This window comes from Branchiostoma lanceolatum, chromosome 13, assembly GCF_035083965.1.
Source record: "Branchiostoma lanceolatum isolate klBraLanc5 chromosome 13, klBraLanc5.hap2, whole genome shotgun sequence".
Lineage (NCBI taxonomy): Eukaryota > Metazoa > Chordata > Leptocardii > Amphioxiformes > Branchiostomatidae > Branchiostoma > Branchiostoma lanceolatum.
This window is the reverse complement of record NC_089734.1, coordinates 11,076,695-11,101,072: the sequence shown is the minus strand read 5'-3', so window position 1 is coordinate 11,101,072 and position 24,378 is coordinate 11,076,695. Positions and strand designations below refer to the sequence as shown.

Here is a 24,378-nt window from a genome sequence, read left to right as displayed (position 1 = left end):
GATCCATGTCAGTTCATAAACTGTTTTAAAGGTATATTTAATAAAACATTTAGGTGTCAAACTGTTGGATATGGATCAAACGAAGAATACTAGTGTTATTGTGGCTTTGTTGTGTTTGGATGCCATTGCTAATCAGGCTTCTTATTTGTAACGCAAAGTACCGTATGAACGCACGCAAGAGATAAATAATTCAAACCACTCAGTTCACAAGAAAATCCACACCACTTCCTAAAGTTCTCAATCTATATTATTGAATTATTAATTTCTATAGTAATCTCAGATGATTGGCCTACTTAGGGAATATCGACTTTGAAGAACTCAACACCGGTTATCTTGTTACAAATTGTAGGCTAGTTTCTGTCCCAGTTAGTTTGTTAGCAACCAAGATGGCGGTCGCCTTGTTGGAAAAAAGACCGAGTTCTCGCGGAAAAATGCCTGTTTCTCAGGCCAGACGGGCGATGCAAGACGAGTTTCTGGCGTTACAGGCAGGAGACAGTGACGACGATGACTTTCTCGGGTATTGAGCTTAATTCATGTCCATAGGCTTTGAATATAATGTCGTTTAGAGAGTCGAAGTTACGAATCTCAGTTAAGACCTTTTGTGTCAGATTTGTTATTATTTGACGTATTTCATCTTTTTGCAACATAAATTGTATTTTCTTGTCCATGTTGCATCCTATGATATTTATATATATATGTTATGTTTCATTCCTTTCCAAGAAATTTTAGTTTTCGTGTTTAGATTTGATGTTCACCAACGTATTTACTGTTTATCAATAATTTGTTGTTGTTTGAATTTGTAAACAAACGTGTTTTAGGGACCATATTTGACTGGTGGTGACCTCATTCCGGAAGCATCCTTAACTCGACGATCCGTCTTAATTCTTGTCAAAAATCGAAAAAACGTTATCGCATTACATGTTTCTGCATGATTGTGCAATTGGGTCAGCTAGTAAATCCAATAAATGCACCAAAAAGATCAATGTCAATTGCCGATTAGATTTATCAAATATGGGCAACAAACAAAATATAGAGTCCACATCAATGAATTCATTGATAATTTTTCCTGCCATGTTTTTGTTGTCCCATCTTTCACATGTTGTATATACTGCGGACTGGTACCGGTAAGTGTTAGTTCAAGTAGGTTTGTGCTTCCCACATTATACATGTTATACGTTATCTCAAAAGGTTTCTAAACATTCCACTGACAAGATGTTTCTTCATCAGGACATTTTACTGTGAAGCAGAAGTCCAACTCCAATACTAAATCTGACGCGGTGGTTTTAAGTTCTCGTTTGAGACAATAATAGACAGGGGGGTTGGAGGGCCAAAAAATTCATGGTGGTTTTAAGTTCGCGGCAAAGAGCTTACCGCAAAAACAGCAAACATAAGACCACCAGGTTCATTTCTGCATTTATACACAGTATCAGAAATTTAGCTACAAACAGTGGTTTGTACAAACCAGTGACGGTGAAATGTCTGATTACAGAAGGTCTTGATATCTCTCAAAATTTACTTTTGTTTTTCATTGTCTCCAGCCCTTCCATAGCAGACCAGATGAGGGTGGGGTTCTTCAGCCAGGACCGCTCGTGTCAGACGGAACACTCGGAGATCGTTGGGCTGAAGCGTATGACGGAGGTGTTAAACAACCTGGTGCAGGATGCACGCGCCCTCAGGAAGGATCTGCACTTCAGCAAGCAGGTTCTACAGGCGGACTACGAGGCAAAGTTACAGGCTAAGGCCCTGGATTTGTAAGTTTCACAACCATCTGGAACAAATAGAATCATCTCTAATTTGCGTAGTGACACTATTGTAAAAGAACCCAACACACTTATTGAAAATAGTAGGGGTGACCCGGTGTGCTTGGCCAAAAGTATGCAAGCCATAGTGAAGCCGCATTGCAGAAATAGCTAGCGAAAAAGCGTAATGCTTCGTCTTCAGTCAGTCAGGAATGTTCATAAAACTTTCCAAGTGCACTGGAGAAATGCATATTCAAGCAGATGCAGGGTTCAAATCAGAGCTCTTTATGCATGCATTTGAGGTACATGTATCTGAGGAGGGAGGTGAAGAAATAAAAACATGGATCACTAGAAAGACGTCGAAAATCCTGTAAAATCACTGATCTGAATGCTTTATCTGTACGTATATTATAGAGAAACATTTAGTAGTATGGTAATTTTCTTTTGGCCCTATTAGCAAATTGGATTGCATTTAAACTTAAAATTTAAAGATGTAGCAATCCCTAATACTGTACACATAGAAAAGTATTGTCTGTGCTATGATTAATTCCACCTGAAAAAATGCAGCACCTACATTTTGTTCTTTTCCAAAAGTCATGAATTTTTACAAGATAATTTGCTATCAGAGTAAAAAGTACCCGGGTTGGTACGTTAAGTAAAGTGTGTCCACAAACCACTTCAAAGATCAGGAAATTACCCATTGACTTCGCTTGACCTCTGTAATTTAATCTACATGAAAGTTTTATTATGGCAATGGGCAGTCCATTAGTGCCTATTCATTATTGATGTGCTGTTCATGAGAATTTCATGGTGAAGACCACCACTTAACGTTTGAATGTCCCTCTTTGTGCGGCAGGTATTGTAGGGTCAATGACAAATTGGAGGACCTGGAAAAGATTCATCTAGATGTAAGTACTAGTACATGTTTTAGATTCATCATCTTTAAATTTGGTTATAGCAGTTAGAGAGACCTCTAGTGAACAAATGGTGAATTGCAGGATTCATACAGTAGAAACATCTTGAATATTGCCCTGCACGTTTGGGTCAGTTTAGGTAATTATGCGAGTTTTGAATGGCCTGACACAATTCTTTTTTGCTTTGTTGTTGCTGACACATTAATAGATACATGGTTAAGAGTTTTGACTAATCCTTTTTTGTGTGTTTTTGCAGAAAATGCAGGTTGTAAGGAAGAGCTTCAGGCAGCAACTTGCTGATGCCATGGTCAAGATAGCCAACCAGTACAAGGTATGGTTAATGCCTAGACTTCTGACAATGCTCTAGAATTTTTATTGCTCATTTAGTCTTCTACTAAAGGAGTGTAATTAATGTGAAGAAAAAGATTGTTACATACTAGAATAGTAAAGCCATCCACACACTTTCTTCTGAAGTAGCCGTTTGGCACCCAATTTCCTATTGGTTAGAGTTAATTAAATGAACAGCAGGAAGAAGGTTAAAAATTGACACCTGTTGCTCTGAATCTTGTAGGACAGACTTAGTCTGATTCACTTTACGTTGATGACTCATAACTTTATGTAAATGTTATGCAAGGTTTATGCAAATCTTATGCAAATTATATTACAGCATCACTACAGTAGCAAACTGAACCTGGAGCATGCCAAGCAATCCAAGGGGAGGAATGCCAAAAGTTAATGACTCACAATTCTATGCAAATTTTATGCATGTTTTATGCAAATTATATTTCAGCATTACTACAGTAGCAAACTGAACTTAGAGCATGCCAAGCAGTCCAAGGGGAAGAACGCAATGTCAGAGAAGTACAAGGAACTTCAGGCGCAGATCCAGAGGAACGAGTCCATCATCCAGATGCTGCAGATGCAACTCAAGGAGTATCAGGAAAATGCTGACGTGAAAGTGGTGAGAACACCCCTAGAAATTGAATTCTCTCTTCTGCCTTCACTTAAAGGCACACTATGTAAGATTTTGGCGCAAAAATTGAAATTATTCTTGGGAATAAATCTTAATGTGAATGACAGGTACTGACATGTACAACCCCTTTTCAGCATATTTTCTTCATTATTTCGTCTATTTTTGGTGTTTGTGGTGAGTGAGGAGTGTTTGGTGGAGGGGATAAAACTAATATATATATATATAAAAGGTAACATTATAGAGGAGTGAAAGAGAATCTCCTAACATCCTAACAAAATAGAATTATTATTCTTACCTGATCTATCTAATGTCCTTACATATATGTTTGTGTGCATGTTAATAACTGAAACATGGATTGTAAACTCATTTTCATATTATAATGTCTGCAAAGAGAACAATTTTTGGTGATATTCATTCACTGTACTTATGGCTGTTTCATTTCCTTCCTACAGTTTAATTATGAGGATTCAGAGGCCTCCAAGTCAGATGGGAATGAACAACAGGTGGAGGAGCTGAAACTGGACATCGCCAAGTTGCAGGACAAGGTCGACGACCTGCAAGACACTCTTGAGTCCAGGGATGACCAGATAGACAACCTCAGTAAGAGCTGTTATCTAGTTCTGTAAATTCATTGACTTTTGGGGTGATTTTACATTGCAGAAGAAATGGAAAGGTTGTAACAGTGTTTTAGATTAGCAGTTAAAACAATTCTACAATACAGTAGTCATACATGGGACACACATTCACGATGGAGAGGTCACCACAAAAACTCAAATAATGAAAGTTTCAAATCCCAAAATAAAAGTTTCAAGAAAGTTCACTGCGAAGATTTACACTAATTAATTTTTTAAGGACTGTATGAATTACCCTGGAATCTATCCTAGTCCATCCCCACTTCACTCCTCAAATCGTTTTCTGCCAGAGTAGTCCGGCACCTGTCAATAGATGATCACTTGATGATAGTTCGCCTGAAGTGAAAGCGAGAGATTTGATTGGCAGCAACAGTCCTCTGTAACTAAATGGTAACGGGGATCAAACAGGGATTTGAAACTTTGATCCAAGTGTCTGAACCTATTACAGCAACCAAGTCTACTCATCCTCTTGCAAAGATTTACGCTATTTACATAAGAGGACGAATAGACTCGACAGCTATAATAGGTTAGCACAACTCTTCAAAAAGACCTAGATCTTATAAGATTTTATCTTGTCCCTCAGATGCTGAGATCAGCCTTCAACAGGATAAGCTGGAGAAGGAAAAGTCTGTGCAGGAGGAGGTAAGGCTGTCTATCTAAATGCCTTACACGCATACAACATGTAAACAACATGTTGTCATTCAACCACCAAGCAGATTATCTGTACTTTTGAGGATTCTCGGCTCACTGTCCCACTTGGCTTTAGTATCAGCTTTGATTGATATCTGTAGATACTGAAGACAGACAGGTATGTTGTGTATGTGACCAAAAGGTCCCCTCCCATTCCCTAGACTTCAAATCAGCCAATTAGGAATGTTTCACATACTTGCTGGACCTGATTGTGTAGGTGCAGTACTGCAGCTTGTCTCTAGAGGGTGCTGGTGTGTGGTGTAATGACTGTTGCATGTCGCTATTGGTAAAACTTTGCACACTGATATCAAAATGCATTAATTGAGGTCATTGCCTTTGTTCTTTTGCAGTTGAAGCAGCAGATTGAAGAGTTGAGGGCGCAGTTAGAGTCAGACAAGGCCACCAATCGTAGAGTGGTAAGTTCTAAATTGTCTTGCGAACCATTGGCCCTTTGCAGCTCAATGTTTTCAAAACCTCTGGGTATGTGCAGCAATGTGACAACCTCTTGCAATGTAACCAAGAAGTATGCATATACAAATACTGTATTTACATCTTTACATTTAGCTCTTAACATTATACACTGGTGTCGGTGTGGCGAAACAGTACAGTAATAGAGCATTGGGCTTAGAACCAATGGATTCCGGGTTCAATACTCAATGTTGCCCCGATGTTGTGCCCATGGGAAAGGCACTTTACATGATATTCCTACCATGCAGTGTTGTGAACTGCCTCTTGCCTAATTTTTCTTTAAAACAATTTTTAAAAATTGTACGGTTCTTGGTGGCAAATGTGTAGATGTGTATTTTTGGCACACTTTTAGACAGATTTAGCCAAAGAGGCTCGGTGGGCATCACTCCACACCGACACCGAATTGAGTTAAGTGTGCCAAAAACATGCACGGATTTGGTGCACCAATGTACCGATATGCACATTGGCGACTAAGAACTGTATGTTTTTTCTAAACATTATACATACCCACAAGGTACATGTATAATCAAGTCCTAACTATACAACTGTGACTTCTGTTCAAAGTCAACAACACTGGTCAAAAAAGAGAGTCATGAAGGAGAGGTAGGATTGAAGTAAATGTAGCACACAATTCAACACCTGACTATTCACAACCTTCACATTCTGAAGAGTGCATCACTACTGAGGTGTTTGTGCAAGTATGAAAAATCCGCACCTAGATTTCACAAACTGACACACGTTTTCTACCACAGCTATGAAGGGTACTTCGCTTTTTTGTCAGCTTGGAAACAAAAAAGCACAACTAGATCTCTTTTGAGTTTCCACCTAAGAACTTCAACTACATGCCAATTTTTATATCAAATTTTCAATCTTCGGCAAAGTCTAGAAGTGAGTCATCCAGCAAGCCTGTAAATAAGGACTTTAAATCATGATATATTTGCTTTGTTTGTTTATTGTTTGTGGTTTTTGCAGTGACCTACCCCTGTACTGCAAAATCATCACAACACCAAACAATACAGATTCCCCGTCAATAATGCAGTGTCAGTGTGCCCACTGCAAACTATGAATAACTCATACAACTCCTTTTTACTTACTCCCTTTGATTATACAATCAAACCTGGACTCAGCAACCACTCAAGGAACTGAGGAAAAATAAATGGTTGCTGGGGACAGTTAAACTATGTAAAATTGGACTGTATTAATGTGGCTTGTGTCTGGAGGTGGTCGCCTGCGCCAGGTGGTTGCCCAACCAAGTTTGACTGCCCCCCATCCGCAAAATCAACATAAGTCACCCGAATTGACAGTACATTTTTGTACGTTCTTTCCCCTCCTTCGCAGCTGGAGAAGCAGCGGCTGGACCTGGAGAGGCAGATGCAGGAGCAGGTGAGGAGTGCCAAGTCCTCGGCCCTGTCCCAGGCGCAGCAGCTGGCTAAGGAAGCGGAGGAGGCTGAGAAACAACGACAGAGGGAGATGGAGGCTCAGAAGAGGAGACAACAGGAGCTCATGGCCAGGGTAATTTATGTTGTTGTTTTTCCCTTATCTAAGGCCATGTTGATTTGATCATAATGGATGACATCCTTGCACGCATCAATTTTCGTCCCTTTCCACCAAAAAAAAGTTTTGGACCATACTGTAAATCTTACAATGCAATAAAAGATATGCTGTAAATTGAAGAGAAATACATGTACGTTTCAGAAAATGGATACAAATGTCATAGAATGTCAGAGTCAATTCTAACATCAAAGAAGAAGATGTGAAATAACAAAAATGAAGATACACCATATTCGGTATACCATACTCTGTGTGTTTAGTTTTGTTCATCCTTCCTGATGACCAAGTAGATTTCATAATGAAAGCAACTTTTTTGTGCCAAATTTCTTTTTTTCATTCGCACGCTCGCATCAGTTTTGGGGTCCCCAGAGGATCAAATCAACATGGCCTAAACTTGAAAAACTGTTGACAGTCAGAGGACAATACCATTACTTAGAGAATGAAAAAGCCAACACAACAAGTTTTGATGTGGATGTTTTACTGTTCTTACTCCTACAGCAAGAGGCATCGGTGGCAACAAACAGTAACGCTGAGGAAGAGGTAAAGAGACTGAAGAAAGTGGAGATAAAACAGGCTGAGGAGATAGCCAGGTGACTTCCCTGATTCTTGTTTGTTTACTTGTTACCTTCGCCGGGAATGTATGCATTCGCGGTAAGGTTATGTTATCGGTTACGCCAGCTGTAAAGTGGGTCCGTATGTATGTCGAGATCATAAGTCGAGAGAACTTTGACGGATCTTGCTGATTTTTGGTAGGTAAGTGGCGGTTGTGAAAACGAAGGTCAAGTTCGAAAATGGTTAACCTGGCGTTTTCCTAAAGTGCTCCAGTGGACTTTTTTTGTTAGTGTGTTTGTATGTTGACAACATAACTCGACGTATTGATGATGGATCTGCATGATTTTTGGTGGGTACGTAGAGATTGTAAAAACGAAGCTCAAGTTCAAAAATGGGTCACCTGGCATTTTCCTGCGGTACTGCAGTGGGCTGTTTATGTATGCGTATTTGTTTGTTGACAGGATAACTCGAGAAGCTGTTGATGGTTGTGCATGATATTTAGTGAATAGGTAGATTTATTATAGGGGAAGGTCAAGTTCGATGATGGGCCTCCTAGCGGGTACTTTGGGTACTGCAGTGTAGCTTCAAAGTTTGAGGTCGAATTTTCTGCAAGTGCTACGGTCATGATTTTTGTGTGGTAGATAGTCCATGCCACATGAAGTAAGTTGTGCACGTTTGGGCCCTCTAGCGGCTTGTTAGGAGCTGCAGCGGGTGTTTTTAATTTATTTGTTTTGACCTTTGGACATGAATAACTAGACTTATGGTCAACGGATCATCTTGATTTATGGTATGTAGATAGCTCGAGCAATGATTAACATAATTGAATATTCATTATGCAAATCAGGAGCTAATTTGCATAATTAGAAAGGAAAGTTTATAAATCTGCTGCCTTTCAAAATAGGACTCTCAAACATGTGACATATATAGCTGAAAAAGAGAGAGGTATCGATAGATACCAATAATGCTAATAGCTACCTATTTTGCATAATTAATGAGAAAATACTAATTGAAAATACTACAATAGTAAATGATTGGAATTTCATTCTTGTATCATTAGGAAGCTAAGTAAAGGTGAACAATATCAGACAAAAATCATGCATGACAAGGCCTCATTAACATAATTTATAAGGAAATGTCTACAATTCCCTTTCTATTTGCTATTTTTAAGTCTATACATTCAGGTTAAATTGCACTGACAGGTGACCTAGTTGACCAGCGCAGGCTCCCTGTGAGACGTCCCTGGAGGACACATGTGATACTTTACTTGTCTGGTGCAGGGCTCTGTTTTGGGGTCAGGGAGGTCACACGGGCATTTACGATCTAACGCTCTCCCTGTTGGAAGGTGTAGGTTTGATAAAAACTGATTGATATGTCGACTATGAAAATAAGGGCATAATTGAAGCAAATACATTGCCAACAAATTGCCTTATTTTCTGTAGTAAAGAAAAAAGTTATGATACCAATTAAGCAAAAATATTCTTACAGTGATTATTTTTATAACTCTTGGGAGAACTCGTGTAGGTATAGGTATGGGTTTGTTTTAAACTTTGAAAGAGAATACTAGTAACTCAAGAAGGTGATGACGGATCGTCATGATTTGTTGGGATGTACATAGTTTAAGTGATGATTTACATGATCGTATAAGAATTAGCAAATCAGGATCTGTGATGTGAAAAAGTATACAAACCCTTGCATTCCATTGTAGTCAAACACGTGACATGTAACTGAGAAAGAGAGGAATATTGATTGATATCAATTATGAAAACGAATACCTAATTTGCATAATTTATGACAAAATACTATAATTCCAGAGTGGTAAATGATGGGATTTCATTCTTGTGGCGTTTGGGAGATAATCAAATGTGGACGTTATCAGACATAAATCATGATGGCCTCATTTACATGATATATGAGGAAATGCTACAATGGCCCTCTTTTCTAAGATTTTACTTTAATGCTGTGTTTTGTGTAGAGAAAAGGATCACTTGAAATTCATGCAATCGAGGACCTTATTTACATACTGAGTGATAAGCATTCACTCGAAAAGGCTAACATCAGTCGGCGAAGGTATGAGGTCGTGGAACTCTAGTTGTTGTTGTTTTTTGTTTCTTGACAGAATAACACAACAAGTTATGATTTTATTTGTACGATATTTGATGGGAAAATCTTGACCAAAAATTTATTAAAACATGATTTTTTACTTTCTTGACTTCCAATATCAAGATGTAAATCTATCATTGTCTTCTTAATTCTTCCTTCTTCCAAAGATTGAGAAAGGACCTGGACAGGACCAATCGTACTTGGGAGAAGAAGTTTGCTATCCTCAAGCAGAGGTGAGTCTAGAACCTACGAAGGTCTTGAGAAAAAAAAACTTTGATGAGACAAAACAGCACACACAATGTTTTAAGAAATTTTTTTGTTGACCTTGCTCATTTTTTAATGGTACATGTAATAACAGTATGGTCCTTATACATGCAATCTGTTAAGACAGTTCATCTTTTTAAACATATGTATTCCTGACATTGCTGTACTACGTTCTAGTCATCAGTGACAAAATCATCAGTGATGGACAGATCTCACTCACTACCGGTAATCTAATTTCTTTGTGTGCAAGTCACTGACTTACCTAACAACATGTCTACCTGTTCTCTCTCTCTCTCTTTCTGTCCTATCCTTGCATAGTTCCAAGCCTAAGGGAGGCAAGAGTAAGTACTTAACATTAAAACCATGTATGGAATGGGACCTTATCCACTGTGACTTGAATTTTGCTTCTCTCTGACGACAGCTTTTAAATGTTTTTTGAAAGCTGGTGGAATATTGTCTGTTATCAATCACAGTGTGAAAGACTAACTTGTTGCATGAAATTGCTGCCTTCTGCTTGCATGGCATTTTACTTTGCAGAAAAGAAAGTGAGTCAAGGGGCATATTTCTGGTGAAATTCGGTGACTCCTGGTGTACAGAATAGTTGTGCATTGAACTTGAAGTAAAGTAAATATGCATTTTCTTGCAACTGCTTCATCTTTGGTACTTCTAATATTCTCTACTGATATATTACCTTTGCCAAGAAGGTTATGTTTTCAGTAGCGTTTGTGGGTGGGTGGGTATGTTTCTGTGTATGTATGTGGATGAACAGCATAACTCAAGAATGCATGGATGGGTGGTCTTGATGTTTTGTAGTTGTGTATAGGTCTTGATGAGACCTAGAAATAATTAGATTTTGGGTCCCCTAGCAGCTTTTTACGGTACTGCAACTGAACTTCCTGTTTTGATCTCTCTTCTCTTTTAATCAGGGTTGTCATAGCAATATCAGATTCTGTGCATATGTATGTCTTAGGACGTTCACAGCTTTACCTGCAATGTCTACTCTTCACAGTGTAAATCCTCTGATGGCATAGATAGTGTCCCTGCAGTTATTTTTTACATACTACCTTTCACTTTGCAGTAATTAGATTTTCCATAGTCTACTGTATTTCTAACGATTGTCTTGCTATGTGCAATTCTGACTTGTCCCTCTCGTTCACTCAATCACTTTTCTAACTGGATCAACTAGAAAGCAAAGTAAGTGTCTTAACATGATCTCTATACTAATGTCAATGAGATAAATCAAGAGACATTCTACAATTGTTTGTTTATTTGCTTGTTTGTTTGTCTGTTTTTCTGCTTACAGGATTGTTTTAAAAAGTTGTGAGCAGATGAAACGTTCATGCTTGTAGATAGGCCTTAGCCTGAAAAAGAAATGACCTCACTACATTTTGGGCTCCCTAGCAGTTTCTTTTCAAATTGCAGGTTACTCATAAGCATGTTTATCCAATGGAAGAAACTATACTGACTCAAAAAGAGAGTTTTGCGTATTTTTTTCAGCTTCCGATGTTGATGATTTTTCTTTCTTCTTCTATACAGTCTCCATGCTCTGAAAAATGAGAGTTACGTAAGACAGTTTCTGAAGAAGCATTGGAAGAAACTATACTGACTCTGATAGAGAGTTTTGCATATTTTAAATGATTTTCCTTGCTTATTCCATACAGTCTGCATACTCTGAAAGATGAGAGTTACATAAGACAGACGCTACAGAAGCAATGGAAGAAAAACTATACTGACTCTAAGCAGGCCTGACTCTAAGAGAGAGTTTTGCATATTTCTAATTAATTTTCTTACTTCCTCCATACAGTCTGCATGCTCTGAAAGATGAGAGTTACATAAGACAGACGCTACAGAAGCAATGGAAGAAAAACTATACTGACTCTAAGCAGGCCTGACTCTAAGAGAAAGTTTTGCATATTTGTAATGATTTTCCTTGCTTCTTCTATACAGTCTGCATGCTCTGAAAGATGAGAGTTACATCCGACAGACGCTACAGAAGCAGGCGGCCACACTGCACCATGCCACCATCGCTTACAACACGGACGTGCCCACATCCACGCCTCCCAGCCAACAGGGGCCCAGGAAACAGCCCGCTCCGCTCCCGCGGATTCAGAAGTCTCGCTCGGCGAGTCGGACGAACAACCGGAGAGAACGTGAACTGGAGAGGCTGGAGAAACACACCAACTCTGCGCCCAGTGGGAGGGGCACCGAGGTCTTCTCTACTGCAGGTAACCTCAACTACAAACTGACCAAGTGCAAGACTATTATGTCATCATTATATGTCATAATTGGGCCGTGATGATTTTCAATATGGATGTTCCGAACTGGTTGATATTTTACTTAATGTCATACCTGGGCCGTGAAAACGTTTGATACGGGTGTTCTGGACCGGGTAATAATCAGGTTATCATATGCTTCTACTTTTATTACATGGGCTTCAATAGAATATTTAGAATACATTTCGTGTGTGCCGCTGTCGAAAATTTGGATACCAGTTCATGTTCTTACATCTTTTTGTCTGAGAATGCCAAACGTCTGGTGCATTTCACATTGAAATTTCTGTTTCCTCAGGTGGGTATAGGGCTTTGAGCATTAGAGAACATTGGCCTAACCAGGCTTGCATCTTGGCAATCAAATCATACACAGCAGTTGGCATCAAAGAAGACAATCATTTTGACAACCTTACAACTTTCTTCCTCCTTTCTTACAGAGTCAGATGTGGTTGGTTCAGACGAAGAAGTGGACATGGGTGGGGTTCTCCCCCTGCCCTCCCCACCCCCTCGGGCCCCCTCACAGTGCAGCGTCCAGGAGATGGCCAGTCGACCTACGACCTCCAGTCACGTGGTGGTGCTACCCTCAGCAGAGCCTGTCTAATGATTGGTCGAACTCAACAAACTCGTTATCTTCTTCACACCTGTATGTCTATTATAATCTCCAAGCATCATTGGCAAGGCAGTATCAAAAGGGCCAACTAGTACAGTATCAAAAGCCAAGCAGGGCCAACTAGTAATAGTATCCAAAGCCACCAGTGGTTTTCGATACTGGTTGGCCCTTTTGACACTGCCTTGCCACCGATAGATCTGCTTGGAGATTAGATCTCCTACTCACAAAATGATAAAGACCTGGCTATCTTCAATCTGTAATTTGTAAATATGCTTCCCCTGAATGCGTTTACTTTGTCCAGTTTTATATATATATATATATATATCTTCAAGCCATACATGTGTGTGTATGATATTATTGAAGACTCCAGTAGCATTGTTTGTGTGTAACTATGTAAATGATGCACCTTTCAATGTTACATGTAATACTGAGGAGGGGATTCATTTCTTGGTCTTCATACCTCCCTGAAATGAGACTGGCTCTGATGTCACAAATGAAAGGTGGATAAGATCACTTTTCACTAGTGTCAGGAGTCTCACACAACATGTACCATGTGTCAGTTTAACCCAGTTTTGTTACTGACAAAGACCAACTGGTAGCTACTAAAGAGCAACATGTCTTGTCACTATTTCAATTAAAAACTTTTCAAAGACTAAACACTTCCCCCCACCTCTGCATTTAAGCTTGTATTGACAGGTGCCAATGTGAAAACAGTGGGCTTCATCTTTTGATGTGTCTTCATAATGTACAGTTTGTGATGTGTACATTGTACATACTGTAAATAAAGAAGTAGAAAGAAACCACATTTGGTGAAAAGTCATACTTGTTTTCTGCAGAATTTGTAAGATAATTTGTTGGTGTTTACAAAATAGAATTTTCTGATTATATTCCAGATTGCCACTTTCTCCCAGTATTATGCACTCCTGTATATTTAACTGTGCATACCTGGGGGGTGCTTCACTAGAGATCTCTCAAACCCTCTGTTTTTCAAAGTGGCGGATTTATGTAAGACAGTTAATGGAGGGTACATGATAAAACCCTGTAACATAACTCACACAAAAAAGGGGAAAACTTGAATGAAGAAGTGTCGTTGTGAACAGCGTTGCTGTAGCATGTCCCCTGTGTACAGCCGTTGACAGTGAGTTTGTTTGGAGTGGAGACTCAGGATGGCACACTGTCAGTACAGAACAGGGACAGATGGGACCAGGCAACATGGGTTCACTTCCCGCTCATAAACATGATACACCTGGCTTTGGGCAAGGTACAGACAGCCTTTAATCAGGGATTGTCTCAAGAACTTTTGGATAATTATCTTCGCCGAGATGGTTATGTTTTCGTCATTGTTGATGTGTGTGTGTGTGTGTGTCCTTCCGTGTACACGATAAGTCAAGAATGCCTGGATGGATTGTCTTGATATTTGGTAGGTCTTTGTGACACCTCGGAATGATTAGATTCTTGGCCCCCTAGCGGCTTGCTGTGGTACTGCAGTGAAACTTCCGGCTTTGATATATTGTGTTCTGGACATGCTATGGTCATGACTTTTGAGTGGTAGATAGCTCTTGTTGAATACATGATTTGTTTTTTCAAAGCTGCGTGAGTTTAAGTAAAATGTTGTATCAATTTGTAAAGGGGAATGGCAAAGCAAAAAGAACATGAGTGTAGGTGCAAGACGATATTTTATGCAAATTTTCATGACGTCGTCAATAGTTATGGGGTCATGTGAACATGATGTCGTTAGGTATTGCCACACTGAATTTGACTTCTCATCATAGTGCTGTAGTGGTTTAACGCCTATTTACTATGTAAGCTAACAGAGACTTAGCAGCTTACACGGGAGGGATCCGTTCCGGTGTGAGGAAAACCTGAGATTATCGTGTGAACTTGAACAACTTGTCAAGTTCACTGCACCACTGGTGGCAGTGATCTTCAAGCAGATGGATGGCTTTAGGTCGCTTTGTGCACTTTTTCCAACTCCTGGAGACTTAATATAAGTCTGAACCTGGACCCCTGGATTTGAATCCGGACCTAAACCTGAACATGAGTTTAGGTACACAGCACTATTGGTGACAGTCTTCTTCCCTCAGTTCGTTCCCGTGATGGCGTCCCTAAATCCGCCCCGCCAGGTGTATGAGCTCACTGTACAGGTTGTCACCGGGCCAGGGGAGAGATGACCCAGCCGTGCTCCTCATGGGGCGGCACGTACACAAACACCAGAGTCTACACCAGACCTTTCTATGGGAAAATACAAGAAATCGGCCAAAAGATTTTCGAGGTGGTGGAAACTCCCATAGTCGGCAAAACCCCCAGGCAAATTATATCTTCAACTTTGCTAGCTCGCGGAAGGGTCTTGTGCAAACGGGGACGGGGGACAACCGCCCACACGCGTGTTCTCTTCCGCTAATGGCCATAATTCTTTGTACCTGTCTTGGTAAAAGATAGCCTTTACGATGAATCAATCTTAATGACTTCACTGTCTCTTAAGCAAGCCATTCTGATCTTCCTTCTTGCTTTCTTTGGCCGGGAAAGAAAAGATCGAAATATCTACGTGCTCCGCACACAACTTATATCATATTCCAAAGAAATGTAGCTACATAGACTGGGTAGGAACAATATATAAGAACTTTTAATGTTTTCCTGTTATACAAGCTAGATATAGAACAATATCACAAACAAGCAAAAACTGGAACAGTAACAATGGTAATAACTAAATAGAACAGAACAGTGTCATGATGCAACAAAATCCAATATGCTTTTATATTACCAAACGTTTTGCAATATCGTGATACTTTCTCGCCCCGAAACACGTCAACATGTTTAACATGACGAGCAGTAAGAACAACTCTAACACAAACTTCACAAAATGTCCATATCTACTGTTGGAACATATTTTTGGTGACGCCTTAGTGGCGGGGGCATTTTTTCTTCATGGCATCTTTTGGTTGGATTGATGGTTGGATCAGAATTGCACACAGCACATCCACGGCACTTTAAAGTAATCAGAAGAGCTTAAAAGAACTCCTACATACATACATTTGATAGTGTCTTTCGAACTTGCTTACACGTGTAGGCCATGATGATTTGATAATACGGATGACATCCTTTAGGAGCCCAAAACTGGCGCGAGCGTGCGAATAAAAAAAAAGTTTGGCAACAAAAGTTGCATTCATTATGAAATCTTTTTGGTCAGGAAGGTTGAACAAATGACTAAGCATACAGAGTAGTATGGTATACCGAATACTAGATTCTTCATCTCTGTTCTTTCGCATCTTCTACTTTGACTTTGGAGTTGACTCGATTCTACGATATTATTATCCGTTTTCCGAAATATTTCTAGATCTTTTGCAATCAACGGCATATATTTGCTCATTTTTCAGCTGCTCTGTGCGATTTACAGTATGGTTAATTTTTTTTTGGGGGGGGGGGAACGGACGAAAAGTGATACGCACGTGGATATCGTCTTCCACATAATCGAATCAACATGGCCTAACGTTGGAAAGTAAGCAACATCATATAAACGCAATGCTATTGTACAAAGAGTCCAATTCTGAGAAGAAGAAAAAAGTGTTCACAGGTCACACATATTTCAGCGTCGTCATGTTTCCAGTTTGACTGACACCCCGTTGTAACTTTCTGGCTCGGGACTGCAGGATGGTCTGGGGTGTAACTTAGCAGCTGTGGGTCTGGGCTCTGGTTTCCTTTGCTGACTCTGAAAGGGGCAGAAATATCACACGATCAAATATACTTCACCAAAAACAGATGAGAATATGAAAGAAGGGAAGAAAAAAGGTAAGAAATGCAAGGAAGAAGTAAAGGAAGAAAGGTAAAGAAGACGTACAAAAGAAAGAAAGGAAGCAAATAAAGAGGGAAGAAAGGAAGGGAATAAATAAAATTTATAACGGAAGAAAGAAAGAAAGCGTCATGAAAGAAGGAACGACAGGAAATAAATAAATAGATGAAATGAAGGAAGAAAAAGAAAGGAAGGAACGAAGGAAGAAAAGAATGAGTAAAGATATCTTCGTCACCTTTCAACATACTTTGACTGTTTTGGGATAAACATCACCAGGATAAACACTATTGACAATGTAGCTAAAGACTTGAAAATTGAAAAGGTGAGAAATCTTGAGAATGGGTAAACGCGCCTAATGTTAGAGTTAAGTGGTCTTCCACAGACGAACTTGGAACTGAGTCTAAAGTTCAGAAAAGGTTTTGACAACATCACACATTGTGACGACCATGTGAATATTTACTGCGAACTGTCATCACCCGTTCGTGCGGCGTTATTGGATTGGGTCCTTAAAGGAGCATTCCACTCCAAAAGCGTATTATCTTCTGATAGATTATATTTTCGGAATACAAATGCACCCGGCTAAATCACCTCAGCTATCTTTTCGACAATAATCCTTTTCTAAATCCATGCACCTCCATATGGAACCGCTTCTATGCCAAAGTCGGGCACAATTTCTCTATAACGGTAGACTCGTAAGCTTAACGGTAGCTTAACGAAAGCAGTTGAGTGGCTATCATGTATTCAAGAAGGTACACGAAAAGTTTAAAGACTATCGCGTCATGGATTTCAGAGATTTGCGTACTTACTTCAAGGAACTCTGGCATTGTGGGAAGGGTCCTCTGGGGGATTCAAGAACTCGATCGCTATAATGTTCGCACTGCATTCAGGCTTGAACTTATGGAAAATTTTGACAAAACAAACTGGATTCAACCATATAACAATTTAGTCTCTGATGAATCATCATACCCGCTTCTGGAGTGGAATGCTCCCTTAAGACCCCGCCCCACACCTGCCCACACCTGGAGTTGGCGCACCTGTGTGGCGGGCTAAACACAGGTACATACCGCACACCTTACGACAAGTTTAAACACCAAAACAGGGATGTAAAATAACCCTCTTTGTGCAGGTAAACGCCCACCTATTCAATGCCAACGTTATTTGAATGCTCAAAACCGCAGTATAAAATACAGCCATAATCATACAAAAATATGGCCATATCTAAATGTTACTATGAACTGAAACGTTAGATTTTATGAGTTATTGACGTTTATAAAGGATTCTCGGATTTGTAGACTTCTGGCTTCACACCTGTGTGTGTACCTAAACACCCTAAGATATAATTCTTAGTGAGAAGTACAAACATCTAAACACTGTCCGGTCATTCGTGTAAATCAATCAGCACCATTGTTTCTTCTCTCAAGGTCTATAGAGTTCTTTAGAATCTTCCAGAAATCCTATGCTAGGCTTTGGTTGTAACCTTTATTGCATTAATCCGCCGGGTTATATAAATCCGCCACTTTGAAAAACAGTGGGTTTGAGAGATCTCTAGTGTAGCACTCCCAGGTATGCACAGTTTAGATACACAGTAGTGCATTATACTGGGGGACGTTGGGTTGGAGATCTGTTTGGGCGTATCTTTTCAGGGTGGGGGAATTATGATATCAATTATGTACCCTGGTGGGATTTTGTCGGTAGATGTTACTATCTACAGATTGTTTTCCTACTGGTTCCTAAGCCCTTGATATCTCAGTTATTTCCCAGTGTTAACACGTCTAATACTTCGTCGGAGACAACAGTCTTAGTCATATCGTCTAACTAGTCGTTGATGAGGCCTTTCAACACTGGTTTGATCCAGTTACGAGCTGAAAATCCGTTACTAATGAGCCAAGTAAGGCTTTACGTCCCCATCCGAAAGGGCTAATGTAACCCCTCACACCGCCCCCGATGGGGGTTTAACCGTGTTTGCGAAGTAGTATTGGAAAACGGTATGTGGACGTGATAGAAATAGGAAGAAGGGTAGCCATGGAATAGAGGAAGAAGGACGAAGCGAGAACACAAAAGAGTAAAAGAACAGAGCTGAGGGAAAGAGAATTAAAGGGACGGAGAGTTTAGCGAAGAAACCGCGAATTTCAAGGAGAGAATAATGGAGGTCGTAAATTGGTGGAAAAGAGGGGAAAAATCAACAAACATACACAGCGGAAAATACAAGTGTTCTGATGGTAGATTTGATATCACGTCCATGTTTTCTAAAGTGGCAGGCACTTCCGAACAAGTTTATTTGTCTAGAGGCACTCGAGAGCGGACATGTTTTGGAACCAGGATATGTGTGCCACCCATCGTTAGAGGTAACCCTAACATCCAACCTGGTCACCTCCTTGGGCTGTAGGCTGTGGGTTTCTCGGCACTGTAAGCTTTTATCCCCGCCTGGCTAACCCAGCCCTCCCGGTGATTTTTTTTTTGCCTACTTGAAACAATAAACAGCCTTAGTGCTAAAGGGCCTTCCACGAGGGGGACTGAGAAAAAAATTCGTCGGGGCGTGTTGGCCCTGGTACCGAAGGGCTGACCTGTGAAGGCCCCGGCAACACAGCCGGGATTCTATAGGTTACGTGCACCTGGTAAAGGTGATATTCCTGCTTTTTCATCCCCACCCGTAGCCGTCAAAGGCCAAGATAACTTATACAAACTGACACAGAGTAGCGTTTCGTACCCACACCTGCACTGAACGGTCACCCAACACGAGGGCAAGCAGGGTTACCCCTGGAGACAATGCAAATAAAACAGACTCCCTTGCTCCTGAAACCATCTTTATTTTTCTTGAAAGCGGCGGATTTGACCCAAAGCCTGCGGAGTCAATGGTGTCAGGGCTTCTCGTGGCGCGCGGGAAACAAAGGTGTGAAAAGTTATCCGCTTGCACCTGCCGTACGTACGATAGGTTATCCCCGTGGTCATTATCAAGATCTACACCAGGTATCAACAGATACGCCCGGCACATCTATGAAATATTTACACGTGGCAACGCGATATACGAAGTGTAACGGAGAGGGAGCGGTATTATATCGGGGTATTCAGAAATATGAACGAAAAAAAGGCCGAATATTTTGATTGCACATAGTAGTAAGGCCCGGTCACATAATTTCGTCGTATAATCGTCGTACTCTGAGTTAGAGGGCTTGGGCTATAGTTGTGCGTGTGTCATACAGAATTCCGCTGTCTTGTTACGAAAAATGCTGTCTTTGATCCGGCAGCTGGTTCTGGCACAGTCTGCTTGAAATTTTACGAGATCGTACGATGCCCTACGACGCCGTAAGTTAGAACTAGTCTCTACTAACGTTACTAGTACCTACGCCGGCCAAAGGGAGAGATTTCCCAGTGAAGTTTGGCCACCATAGGGTTTCATTTGCAGGCGCATTTCCGTTGGAGAATTGTTAACCTTGCCGTGGACTGACTCTATTGGCCAATTATTCCTTTTTGCCGAATTATTTTAAGATCCTTTAATCGTAAGGTAGGCCTGGTGAAGACTAAGTTAGAACGCAAAATCTATCAGAGAGCTGCTAGCACTCATTGACAAAAACGTTCGAATGGGACTGCAGCGCTAGCGGAGAGTACCACTGTCCTTCAGTATTGCTTGAGGTGGTCCGGGTTGTTACTCCACGGTAACAAGCGCACAGAAACGCGATCCCCGGCGGCATACAAGCCGCACTGACCCTTCTACCCTCATGTCAGAGTAAATATTGCGGGGCAGACCCACAGACAATGGCCATGAAAAACAGTCAGTCGCACCTGCAAGGCTTGGGGGCGACTTCAGAGTCAAAATGCCTTTCTCTCTTTGTCCTAAACGTTTGGAAATCAAACCACCGGCTCTTTAGCGATGGAGGGTTACTTTTACATACTCCTGAATATCTAACACATGGCTGCACAATGTGACTGGCGTATAGATGTCCCAGGTTCGGCGCTCCAACAACCTTGACTTTATACTTATATATTCTGGATAAATCGAATGGAATCTTTAGGAAAAAGATGGTCCTTTTTACAATAATTAGATACAGGGTGCTACAACAGTTTTACCGTTAGGATTGTTTCTTTCATACGTGTACGGATTTTTACAAATGGCGTACGGTAATTATCAAAGAAAACAAACATTATCTTTGTGTCGAACCGGTGCCTCTCTCTCGCCATAACATCATAATCCTCTAATGTCAATTTGGAAAAAGAAACAAAGGTATGCTATCGTTCTTTTAGCTTTTCTACGACATTTAAACATGGCATTTTGGTCCTTATTCCTCTACAAAATATTGAGTGCATGTGGTTGGATAGGCATCCATGTAAGTTGTCGTGCGAAAGTGTTCTGACCGCGTATTTGTGTTGACCCTTCAAGTGGAGACACATACTAATGAGCGCCACTCGGTGTCAAAGTCAACACAAGGTATGGTGAAGTGTCCACACGCCATTGGCAAGACGTAAACACACTATGAAAACAAAAACAACAGGTAGTCACGGGATGGCACACCTGTACGGGGTATGGGGACTCTTGGTGTAGTTTTGTAAACGGTTCCAGCTATTTGGTAGTCTCTACATGTCTACGCCGGCTATAAGGAGAATATTTGCCAGAAGGGTTTGGCCATCATATGGTAATATTTGCAGGCGGGGGAATTATCAACCTTACGATGGACTGATTCTACTGGCCAATTATTCCTCTTTTATGCCGAATTCTACGATCCATAACCCCGTAGGAAGGCCTGGTTGAGGCTAGCAATTTGGCAGCCTCTAACAGATTCCATAGGTCACGTGTAGTACTGTTTGTCGCAAGCTGTACTCCTATAGGTCGGCTAACTCCTCTGGTATGTTATCTGTCTATTTGGCCAAGTTCTACTATTTTCCCAGCGACCTATGGAGTCTGGAAGAGGCTAACTATTTGTTTTTGCTTCTTCCTTGCAACCGTTTGCTTGAAAATGCGACACCAAAGCGTACTTGATGAACGGCAGAAGTCCGTGTGAAACCATCTACAGACACCGTTGATCGTATATTGTTGATAATAAGAGAAATGACATCAAGTAACTGGCGAGGTCCTCAAATTTTCGAGGTGACAGCTAACTCGCGCCGTAGCGAGGTCCTGCTTTCCTCAGCTTACGCCACTGCGCTCACCTCAGTACTTTTTCTTTCACATAAGTGATTGACGAATGAGACTCTTAATCACTTGCTGTAAACACTTTAATATTAGGTTTCAAGCCAGTTTTACAAGCCGGAACCAAACTTATAATCAACACCCGATATGTGTTGCTACAAGTAGAAACTGGAAACTTCTTGGAAAAGTTTTATTTTCTTTTGTTGAATTAACCAACACCAGTATAGCATGACGATCAATAAAAAGCAGCCCGAAATTTTGATCATTTCGTTTAAAAGATAAGTGGATTTTCTTGTATTGTTTTGTTTATATTGCAAACCCGGTAAACTGCCTAGCTCATGGATAACACACCAGGTTCGTACTGAAGAGTACAAGATTTATTTGATCCCCTCACACCGGGGTTTTTGCATGATTTTAGAACATATATATGGGAGACAAAAGAAGAGGCTTTGTGTTACAGATATTTTGATAAGATGTACAGCATACAATTCCCACCATAGCACCATACTAGTAATGAGTAGTATTCGCTTATATTATTTCCCTTTTCTTTGGAGAGATCTGTGTGTTGTGGTCCACTGAACAGCTACTACTAAACCCCCGTGGACAAGGAAGTATTTATCGAGATAATTATATGTCAGGTAGATTTGGAGGTCAGAGAGGTTTTACCAACCATTTCAATGGTTGGATAGAAACATGTGATTTGGCCTCATGCTGCGAAAATCATGCGGACACAAAATTACTACGCTGAAAACAAACGCTTGAAGCTACTTTCTTGAACACGCTTTCCTTATCACCAGAACAGATACGAAATTATGAGAAGATCAAGATAAAAAGGGTAGATTATTTGTATACGTCTTACCTGATCAGTAGCAAATTGATCTATAGCCTCCTTGCATGATTTCATTCGTAAAATCCACGCACTTTTAATTCACAAATTATGTCATTTGACGAAATACCGCAAACTGTAGACTTTTTGAGATATTGAAAAAAATTCAAAATGTGAACTTATCCAAATTTATCACGTTCTCTATTCTCCAAAGGTGTTTAACAAAATATCTACAACGCCACGTCGTAGCTGTATGTATGTTTGAATAGTGTCACACTGATTTTCAGTTTACATTTTCGTTCTTAACGCGACAAAACAGGAGATGACAGAGCCCATGTCACCTGAAAACTGTGTGACGTAGACTTTACTCGTACAGAAACAGAAATTCATATTAAAGATGGTAACGTTAGAGGAAAATTTACTCACCTTCTTGGCATGACAGTCGGGAGTAGTAACACAATGTCTTTTGTTTCTGTCCTTCCTTCGACGCCTCTGCTCTTTGTCCTGTCCTTTAATCTGAAAACTTCCGTCAAGTTCGAACTCTGCGTCTTCTTTGGCCAGACTTTCCAGTGACGGGGGTAGAAGGGACGCCGCGTTCTCCGTCGTTTCCTCAAGAACTCTTCCCAAGTAGTCGATGTACCCAATGGCCAACTTCAAGGTCTCAATTTTTGAGAGTCTCTTGTCTTGAGGAGCAACCGGTGGAGGGATATGTTCCCGTAGAGTCCCCAGCGCAGCGGTGAGATTCTGCATGCGGACCCTCTCGCGTTCGTTCGCCGCCTGACGCTGCTTGCTCAACCCGGTGAGACGAGGCTTCCTCCTTCGGCGGCGACGGCGACTGCCCCCGCTTAGCAACGCTGAGCTCTCGGGACTCCCGCTGCTACTGAGGCCCGAGTCTTCGAATGAGGGAGAGCTGTCTGAACCGTCTCGGTCGGCGGATGTCGCTGGGGTGTCCGGCCGAAGAAGCGATGACAGTCCGTCAGTTTCGAAGAAGTCGGTGGTTGCGTACGCCATGACACCACTCGTCGTCTTGTCGGCTCTTCAGAAACTTAAGCCAAGCCTCCAAAATAGTCAGTACGCACGAAGTATCAAGCTTTCAGAATGGACGTTTCTGATACCATTTTCGTGTCTTCGCTGTCGTCCAAAACTTCACAAATCTAGAACGCCCTTCCGGAAAGTTGACACTACGGTGACCAAACAAATTACGTCAGAAGTGCTAGAGGGTCCCTAACAGAAATGGCCACTTTTCCAAATCTGTAGAACGTACGGCTCTTCTCTCTAAGACAAACGTCACGATAAATAAGAAATACCGTTGCCTTTTGAATATCGTGACTACGGGACTTTTGGACCTCTTCCTGTTAAAGCCTGTGTCCCACTGGCCAAGTGGTTGGTGACAATGGGCGAGACCAAAAACTTACTTTTTGAAGGGGCATCATTTCTACTTGTGCTAAAGATATACAGATACCCACAACGCATATCCATCAACATAACCCCTAAACGATATAGATATTTCTTAGAATTATGTCTGATAAGTTAGGGATATAATTGTATTCCGTTGTAGAGATTTTAAAAATTGGAATTGTAACGTTATACCCCTTGGTTAAGCTGAATGGCACACCCATCAGCAAGTGGTTATTACAGCTGCTAATGATAACATTCAGGTCTATTACGGGTAAATACAGACATGGCAAAAACAACAATATGGCCAACTCCCAACCAATCACAGAGGAGAACAGGCGGTGATTAGGGGGTCAGGGGGGATGTGGGACATTTCACAAGAAAATTAGAACCAATTAGCGACCGGCCGTGGGATGGTCTTTACTGATACGGACAAGCTTGCCGAATTATATTTATCTTGAATCATTTTGTTTGGCGTGATTTTC

The 24,378-nt window shown here is 40.9% G+C and overlaps 2 protein-coding genes across 4 annotated transcripts; one reads left to right on the top strand and one right to left on the bottom strand.

Moving 5' to 3' along the window:
• Positions 1–351: 351 nt before the first annotated feature.
• Positions 352–13,566, top strand: LOC136447307 (uncharacterized protein C10orf67, mitochondrial-like). Of its 3 annotated transcripts, XM_066446059.1 has the most exons (13): positions 353–517; positions 1,539–1,751; positions 2,596–2,647; positions 2,910–2,984; positions 3,444–3,614; positions 4,079–4,226; positions 4,842–4,900; positions 5,299–5,364; positions 6,755–6,928; positions 7,466–7,557; positions 9,787–9,852; positions 11,831–12,108; positions 12,591–13,566. In XM_066446059.1, exons 1-13 carry the CDS (start codon positions 387–389, stop codon positions 12,752–12,754), a joined length of 1,689 nt encoding a protein of 562 aa, XP_066302156.1. In that variant the 5' UTR covers positions 353–386; the 3' UTR covers positions 12,755–13,566. The 3 variants fall into 3 exon arrangements, with proteins under 3 accessions (XP_066302157.1, XP_066302156.1, XP_066302158.1); XM_066446060.1 differs by lacking the exons at positions 11,831–12,108; positions 12,591–13,566 and adding an exon at positions 10,202–10,454 and having other exon boundaries at positions 352–517; XM_066446061.1 differs by lacking the exons at positions 11,831–12,108; positions 12,591–13,566 and adding an exon at positions 11,688–11,813.
• A 2,658-nt stretch (positions 13,567–16,224) lies between these two features.
• LOC136447376 (transcription factor 21-like) lies at positions 16,225–23,890 on the bottom strand. The gene is made up of 2 exons (XM_066446220.1): positions 22,925–23,890; positions 16,225–16,469 (listed from the first exon to the last, which is right to left on the bottom strand). Exons 1-2 carry the CDS (start codon positions 23,507–23,509, stop codon positions 16,356–16,358), a joined length of 699 nt encoding a protein of 232 aa, XP_066302317.1. The 5' UTR covers positions 23,510–23,890; the 3' UTR covers positions 16,225–16,355.
• Positions 23,891–24,378: the final 488 nt, after the last annotated feature.

Bases quoted from the DNA above. Each gene is read 5' to 3' on its own strand.
- LOC136447376 (XM_066446220.1), bottom strand. From the start codon at position 23,509: ATGGCGTACGCAACCACCGACTTCTTCGAAACTGACGGACTGTCATCG. The intron at 16,470-22,924 runs GTGAGTAAATTT...TGCCCCTTTCAG, and splicing joins CCGACTGTCATGCCAAGAAG to AGTCAGCAAAGGAAACCAGA.
- LOC136447307 (XM_066446059.1), top strand. From the start codon at position 387: ATGGCGGTCGCCTTGTTGGAAAAAAGACCGAGTTCTCGCGGAAAAATG. The intron at 7,558-9,786 runs GTGACTTCCCTG...CTTCTTCCAAAG, and splicing joins CAGGCTGAGGAGATAGCCAG to ATTGAGAAAGGACCTGGACA. The intron at 12,109-12,590 runs GTAACCTCAACT...CCTTTCTTACAG, and splicing joins CGAGGTCTTCTCTACTGCAG to AGTCAGATGTGGTTGGTTCA.